Consider the following 8,455-nt stretch of genomic DNA (forward strand, 5'->3'; position numbering starts at 1 on the left):
CCCTAGCTGCCACATTTTTGCCAAAATTCGTGAAGTTCCGACCACCACCACCCTACAATACTTACATCAACGGAAAGAGCTCCTCAAGACCTATCAATTGATATCAATCTCAAGATGAAACTCCGACCACTAATTTTCCGGCCGCCGGCCATCCACCCTCTCCCCAATGCCGCGACCACCTCAGGCCACCACTGCCTCATTTTTTAGCCCACTCGACCTAAAGACTCATGTTCCCTTCTAGTATGATGCCAAAACTTACTTGTTTTGGGCCTTTTCTAAAAGGGAACTTGTGTTTTGGGGTCGGACAGGCGCCTCTTCGTATCCCGACGTCTTCTCGTGGCTCAGACAGTTTCAGGCATGCCCGTTAGGTATTATCGTCATCCCTTTAATTAATTTCTGATTTTTTTTAATATTAGTAAGTTAGTTTCTGATTATTTTTTTATTTTATTTTTGTTTTGGTTGTTTCTTGTTAATTGGAGTTTCAAGTTAGGATTGTTTAACTAGTTATCTCCATTTAGTTTAGTTATTTGTTAGATTATTATTGATTAAACGGGATCTTAGTGTATCATTTAAATCGTTTACTTAGTTAATCGATTGTTTAGTCGTTGAACGTCATCGTCCGATTGCTAGCAATGTTCGTCTAATTTTTGTTTTGAGCATTAGTCTGTGAATTCAGTTTGTTTGTTATATGGTTAGTTTGCACAAATTAATTTGTTTTAATCTAGTTCGTTTGGGTTTTTAGTTCCATTTGAAGTCTTGTTTCTGTTTTGTCAATTGCTAGTTGTGTGAGTTTTTTTAGTTTAAATTAATAGGGTAGTATTGATGTTGTTAAAATCTGAAGTTTTTATGGGTTTGATCATGACTTAGGGTACTAGTAGCTTACTTTTGAATAGTAGGGTGGCTGAAATGATATTTTTTCTCCTTGCTTCTGCTATAGCAGATTTTCAGGCTGTCCTTTCACCTTTCGGACAGCCTTTGAACAGTGTTTAGCACAAAAAGTCAGTCATTTTTGGATAAATTTTTGGTGAACCAAAATCTGCCCAAAAAGTGACTTTCTTTGCCTACTTAAGGGCTGCCCTTTCCTCATTTTACAGGCGGGATCTTACATTGAGAGATCATCTTTTACACTCTAAAAAAGACATATATCTTTGAGAAAAATGAGCAGCTTAATACATATAGCAAGCTGAAATTTCAGAGCTTTGTGAGTTTCTTAGAGTGAACCTTTGAGAAAAATAGAAAGATCCCTTAGGCAATTTGTGAAGTTGCTTAGCTACTAGTTTCAAGCATCTTTGTTGGTTTTCTGGGTTGTTTTAACACTGAGGTGCTGCTGTCTTTATTGCTGTGTTGTTGCTATTCTTGCTGATCCTACTGCTGTACTTTTATTATTATGCCACTCAGGTAACTCTTTAACCTTATGTTGCAGATATTTTCACATTAACAAGAAGATTTGAACTCATCTTGACTACTGGGGGCATGTCCATCTAGATAAATGAATGCTAGATAGTTTTCTTGATTGTTTAAGTATATCTTGTTGGATTCATATATAAAAATGAATCCCTGAATGTTCAAATAGTGTTTATTCATGTGTAGCTGGACTTTATTATCTAATATAGTTTCAATGCATGTAAAATGAGATGTTTCAAGAAGATTGTAATGTGTTTAAGGACAGTTTTTGCACCTTGCATAATTCTGGCCAGTTTATGTTAGGCCATTCTTTAAAGAAAAAAAACAAAAGAGTCATGCCTGAAAGCTTTAGTTTATTGTGATAAATTTTAGATTTCTACATGTGACCATAGTTTATTGTGATAAATTTTAGATTCTACATGTGACCATTTTTGTAAAGACCTTTTTTTAGAAAATGGTTAAGTCATTGAACAAGTGGTTGAGGTTGCAAATAAATTGAAGGTTTTGTTTTTAGAGTAAAATGGGCTAAACGTGTAATTTGGCCCAAGTGGGCTACCTATGCTATGCAGCTGATGGCCATTGGTTTTTCAACTTGTGTCCTTCTGGATAATTTCTTTCCTTTCTCCATAGGCTGTGGTGCTTTATCGGGAAGCGTTCACCAAATCCCAAGCCAAGCTAAACCGGTGTGAGGCTGATCTGAAGAAGCTTAGTAAGGAGAGAGACACCCTCAAATGCCTCTATGTGAAGAAAGAAGAGGAGATCAGGGATCTCCGAGCAGACTTGGCCCAGGATCGTAAGGAAGAGGCCGAGCTAGATGAGCAGGTAACTATCATTTTGAAAGAGTACGGTCTCAATCAACTGTGGAGGCTAATACTTCAATATCTCAGTTACAGCAAAAGCTGGAAAGGATCGAGCTGCTCCGAGGGGAAGTCGATCAGATCAAAGCCGACTGTGATCGGTGGAAGGAGAACATGGACCGCCTTGCTGCGGAGAAAGAGGCTACCTTGGCCAAATTGTCATCGGCCGAGGTCGAACTTTGGGGCGTCAAAGAGAAAAGCTCAGCCCAGGCCAAAAGGATCGAGGAGCTTGAAGCCGAGCTTGCCGAAGCTAAGGCAGAGGTCGAGAAGACAAAGATCACGGCTGAGAAGTCCATAGCCGTGTACCTGGCCGATGCCGAGGCTGCTCAAACGCAGCTAAGGGAGGCCTCTAATCGAGAGCGACGGAGCAATGACCTGGCGAAGTGCCAATCCCGGAGGGAGACCCTCGAGGAAATCCATGCTCGAGGTTATGACCTCTCTAAAGAGATAGCTCAAGCTAAGGCGCTTGAAGCTGATGCCAGGTTGCTTATCTCCTCCGATGATGGCGATGACGATGAAGGTAGTCAAGGCGGGTCGGATAACGACGAGGGGCCCGAAGGAGAAGCTGCCCCCGAGGGAGAAACCAGCCCCGGACATAGTTAGGATTTTATTTTTCCTTTTCTTTTTGTAAGACCCCTGTCGGTCCTTTGTACATATTTTTTCCCATATATATATAAAGAAACTTTCCCTTTTGAATGTCTTCTCAAATTTTGTCTTCGATCATGTTTCTTGCCTTGTAAAATTTTAGCACGATCTTATGCTTTGAACAGTGCGCTCGAGACTTTGGTTTTGGGTGGCTTCCTCGAAGTCAGCACAGTCTAGTTCAAATAAGGTTCGAACTTGAGGCATATGTGTCGAATAATGGTGAGTCCCCGAGCCATAAACAAGTCAGTTCTTATTTGGGCTCGGATAATCGAACCCTTAGGTCCGGATGAAGTGAGAACAAGATCTCGAACTCCAAGTGTATTGGACCTTAGGCTCTTTAGATTGGGCCGATATGGCCTCTAAAAGATGGCTATTATTCTCTTCTTTCGGCTTAAAATACTTAGCAAAAATTTCTTTATGCCTTAGCATGTATTATTTACCCATTGGGTTTTTTGAGGGTTCGATGTTGAATGACACCCCTCTGCTTTTTGTGCCTTAACACGTTTGTGTTAAGATAATTTGATACCTTTTAAGGTTTTTCGAGGGTTGATTTATTGAAACCCTTTTTATTATTTTCCGAGGGTAGCCTTTTTTAACCGTTTTTCAAAGAATTTCAAGGCCTATTGTGATTGCGGGATTTAGAAATCTCCGAGCTGCATTAATTTGGCTGTAGCCTTTGGGTATGACACTTGGGTTTATTCCCCAATAACACTTCGAATTTGTTCGAAGTGTTAGTCCCCGAGAATGGTGGCCTTGGCCTATAAATCGAGAAAGGGGTGCCTATTTGAGGTCTTATGAATTCGAGTTTAGATAACACGAATATGTCGACCGTCGATGACAGTCCCCGAGTGTTCGAGGTCTATTTGCGCTTGTCCCTTGAGCCATTTCTCACAAAATCATAAGTATGGGTCTCATATAGTAGAAAGCTTTCTTTGAGACACAAGATGTTTGACATAAAAAGAATGCTTCTTGAAATAATTTATACATGCGTACATGTTTTGCCCTCGGGGCTCGACTAATCTATATAGAGACGGTTCATTCGATCGTTTGGCCCATTATAAAGTTTCGCTATCGAGACCCTTTGACATGAAGTACTTTCCTTGAAAATATAACATCCGAGGGTGATGCCCCCAATATTCGAGGTTGATTGCAAAGAAGACTTGGATACTGTTGAATTTTCCTCAGGTAGCACATAATTGTTGCCTCGTTAAAAACCTCGCCGGAAAAATCCATTTGGGATAAAAACCAATCTGAGGGAAAAAGAGTGCAACGCGTGCTTTAAAACCTATGGTCCTCGTGTTGCAGAGTTTCTCGACGTCTTCGATCGAACACCTGCAATAAGTTAGTATCAAATCCAAATGGAAAGGGGAAAAGTCATACCTTAGCAATAATACCGTTTGAGGAGAGATACATTCCAATTGTTTGGCAATTGTTCGCCCTCCATTGTGCCAAGTTTGTAAGATCCCTTTCTGATGATACCGAGGACCCGATATGGTCCTTCCCAATTTGGGCCTAGATTCCCTTCGTTTGGGTCTTGAGTATTGAGGGTGACTTTCCTCAGAACTAAGTAGTTGATTCCGAAGTGGCGAAGATTGGTTCTTCTATTATAATATCTCTCGATTCTTTGCTTTTGCGCAGCCATCCGAATAAGTGCAGCTTCTCGTTTTTCATCTAATATTTGAGGCTAGTATTCATAGCCTCGTGATTTGATTCTTCCGTTGCATGTCGAAATCTGGCGCTAGGTCACATAACTTCGACCGGAATCAAGGCCTCGAAGCCATATATTAAGGAGAATGGGGTTGTGCCCATACTGGACTTTGATGTTGTTCGATATGTCCAAAGGTCTTTGGGTAACATTTCTCTCCACTCCCCCTTAGCTTCGTTCAACCTTTTTTTCAAGTTTTGAATGATAGTCTTGTTCGTTGATTCGGCCTGTCCGTTCCCACTAGGATGATATGGTATTGATAATATCCTTTTTATTTTGTGGTTCTCGAGGAATTTTGTTACCTTGTTGCCGATAAATTGTTTTCCATTATCACAACTATTTCGGCGGGTATCCCAAATCGACATACGATGTGATCCCAGATGAAGTCTATAACCTCTTTCTCTCTCACTTTCTTGAACACTTGCGCTTCAACCCATTTAAAGAAATAGTCAGTCATAAATAAAATAAACTTAGCTTTACCCGGTGCCGTTGGCAGAGGGCCGACGATATCCATCCCTCATTTAATGAATGGCCACGGGGATAGGACCGAATGAAGTTGTTCTCTAGGCTGATGGATCATCTGTGCAAACCTTTGACATTTATCACATTTTCGAACAAACTCCTTAGTGTCTTTTTCCATGCTATACCAGTAGTATCCTGCTCTAATGATTTTGTGAATCAACGATTCGGCGCCGAAGTGGTTCCCACAAGTGCCTTCATGGACCTCTCATAAAACATAATCGGTGTCTCCTGGTCCTAAGCATACTGCCAATGGTCCATTGAATGTCCTTCGATATAATGTTCCATCTTTGTCCAATGTGAATCGAGCAGCTTTGGTTCGTAGGGCCCTCGACTCTTTATGGTCCGATGGGAGCTTTTCGTTCTTAAAGAACTCAATATATTTATTCCTCCAATCCTAGGTTAAGCTTGTAGAGTTTATCTCGGCATGACCTTCCTCAATCACAGATCTCGAGAGATGAACGACAGTCCCCGAGCTGATCTCATCTTCCTCGACCGATGACCCCAGATTTGCAAGTGCATCGCCCTCACTGTTTTGTTCTCAAGGTACATGCTGTAAAGTCCATTCCTTGAAACGGTGCAAAGTTACCTGCAGCTTGTCAAAATACCTTTGCTTTCTATCCTCTCGAACTTAGAAGGTTTTGTTTACTTGGTTCAACAAAAGAGTCACACTTGGCTTCAATGACTTCTGCTCCCAAGCTTTTAGCTACCTCGTGACCCGCAATCATGGCCTCGTACTCGGCCTCATTGTTAGTCAACCTAGAAGTTTTGATAGACTATATAATAGTGCTACCCGTGGGCGGCTTCAAAATGATGCTTAGCCCGGACCCCTTCACATTCGAAGCACCGTCTGTAAAAATGGTCCATACCCCTGATGATGTGCCCGATTTTATCAAGAGTTCCTTTTCAACTTCGGGTACGAGGGTTGGCGTGAAATCGGCCACGAAGTCCGCTAGAATTTGAGACTGATGGCTATTCGGAGTAGATACTCGATATCGTACCCACTAAGTTCCACGGCCCATTTGGCCAATCAGCCCGATAGTTTGGGCTTCTGCAAAATATTACGAAGTGGGTAAGTGGTTAACACGCATATGGGGTGACATTGAAAGTATGGTTTTAACTTTCTAGAAGTGCTTATCAGTGCAAGTGCCAATTTCTCTAAGTGTGGATATCTAGTTTGTGCTTCTCCTAAGGTTCGACTTACATAATAAACGGGAAATTGCGTACCTTTCTCTTCTCTAACTAGGACACCACTTACCGCGATTTTTGATACTGCCAAGTACAAGTAAAGTTTCTCAACTGCCTTTGGAGTGTGAAGCAGTGGCGGGCACGAAGGTATCGCTTTAGTTCCTCTAATGCCTGCTGGCATTCCGAGGTCCAGGCGAAATCGTTCTTCTTTTTGAGTAGAGAGAAAAATCTGTGGCTTCGATACGATGACCTCTAGATGAATCGGCCTAAAGCAGTTATCCGTCCAGTTAGCCTCTGCACAGCTTTTATACTGTCCACGACGATGATGTCTTCGATGGCCTTGATTTTATCGCGGTTGATCTCGATCCCTCGATTTGACACCATGAAGCCTAGGAATTTGCCCGAACCGACCCCGAAAGCACATTTCTCGGGGTTGAGCTTCATGTTATATTTCCTCGAAATCTCGAATGTTTCCTGCAAATGAGCCAAATGGTCCTCTGCGCGCAGGGACTTAACTAGCATGTCATCGATATAAACATTCATTGACTTACCTATTTGTTCTTCGAACATTTTATTTACCAGGCGTTGGTAAGTAGCTCCAGCATTTTTTAGCCCGAAGGGCATCACATTATAACAATACGTTCCGTACTTAGTGATAAATGAAGTCTTTTCCTGGTCTTCCTGGTTCATTTGAATTTGATTGTACCTAGAGTAAGCATCGAGAAAGGTAAGGATCTCGTGGCCAGCCGTGGCGTCGATGATGCGATCGATGTTAGGCAGTGGAAAAGAATCTTTGGGGCATTCCTTGTTTAAATGTTTATAATCTACACACATTCTAAGTTTGTTCCCTTTTTTAGGGACTACGACTACATTGTCTAACAATTCGGGATATTTTACCTCCTGAATGGACCCTATTTTGAGAAGTTTAGTTACCTCATCCTTTATGGATGCGTGATTTGCCTCGGACTGAGGCCTTCTCTTTTATTTCACCGGTTTGAACCTGGGGTCAAGGCGTAGCCGATGCGTCGTTATCCCCGGTGGGATCCCTGTCATGTCTAAATGTGACCAAGCAAATCAATCTATGTTATCAATAAGAAATTGATTAAGCTTTTTCCTGAGTACTAGGGTTAATCCTGTTCCCAGGTATACTTTTCGCTCGGGGTAGGTGCTCGATCAATATAACCTGTTCCAACTCTTCGACCGTTGATTTGGTGGCGTCCGAATCTTTGGGAACAATAAAAGTTCGAGGAATTAGAAAATCCTCTTTTCTTCTTTCCTCTGCTTCCTCGATTCGGTCGAGGCTGGTGGATGTGATTGCTATTTGGCTTCCTGTTTACCTTTGATGCTCTGTTATGCCCCGTAATATTACCTCGATATAACGCTTTGCAGTATTAAATTGCGACGATGTTGCACCCTGTAGTATTGTACGTTGAATTTATCGTAAGGTAATTGACATCAGTCCAAAGAAAATATTATTGGAGATTATAATGATTATGCTATTTCAAATAAGTAATGAGTAAAATCGCGAATGTGAGAGGGGAAGCAAGTCAAAGAAAATAAACTTTTCGTTCAAGTTTGGCATGTTGGGATAAAATACGGGCCGAGCATTAACACCCGATAATTATAGACTAGTACCATATAAGGTACCATATGACCACGATAGTATGATGTATAAGGTGTATTAAAAATGAGTAGTATTTCAAGTAAATTGGAATAATTTTTAATAATGTGGGTAATTGGCTAATTATTGGATAATGAAATATTACTTAATTAATTAGGGGTGTATATGATAAGGACTAAGTGGTGATGTGGCAGCCCCCACTCAAATTATGTGACTAAGAGCTCGTTTGGATTGGCTTAAAAAAAGTGGCTTTTCAGAAAAAATAGCTTTTAAGCCAAAAAGCAATAAGTGCCCAACTTATTGCTTTGACTTGTTTTAAGCAGTTTTAGACTTTTTTTAAGCACTTTTTGACTGTGCCAAACACTGAAAAAAGCTAAAAAGAGCTTAAAAACTATTTTGACCAGCTTAAAAGCCCATCCAAACACCCTCTAACAATTTTGGTTAAAAGGTAGCATCATGAGTGACTACGTGTAAGTGATTTGCACATTCTTCGTTTCTTGTTCATCATTGCTAAAG

At 41.1% G+C, this 8,455-nt stretch overlaps 1 protein-coding gene across 1 annotated transcript; it reads left to right on the forward strand.

Moving 5' to 3' along the window:
• Positions 1-906: 906 nt before the first annotated feature.
• LOC109244296 (spindle assembly abnormal protein 6-like) lies at positions 907-2,864 on the forward strand. Its single transcript, XM_019411360.1, has 4 exons — positions 907-982; positions 1,322-1,398; positions 2,035-2,226; positions 2,292-2,864. The coding sequence occupies exons 1-4, from the start codon at positions 907-909 to the stop codon at positions 2,862-2,864; spliced, it is 918 nt and encodes a 305-aa protein (XP_019266905.1).
• The last annotated feature ends 5,591 nt before the right edge of the window (positions 2,865-8,455 follow it).

The sequence above is a fragment of the Nicotiana attenuata genome, unplaced genomic scaffold (genome assembly GCF_001879085.1).
Source record: "Nicotiana attenuata strain UT unplaced genomic scaffold, NIATTr2, whole genome shotgun sequence".
Classification (NCBI taxonomy): Eukaryota; Viridiplantae; Streptophyta; class Magnoliopsida; order Solanales; family Solanaceae; genus Nicotiana; species Nicotiana attenuata.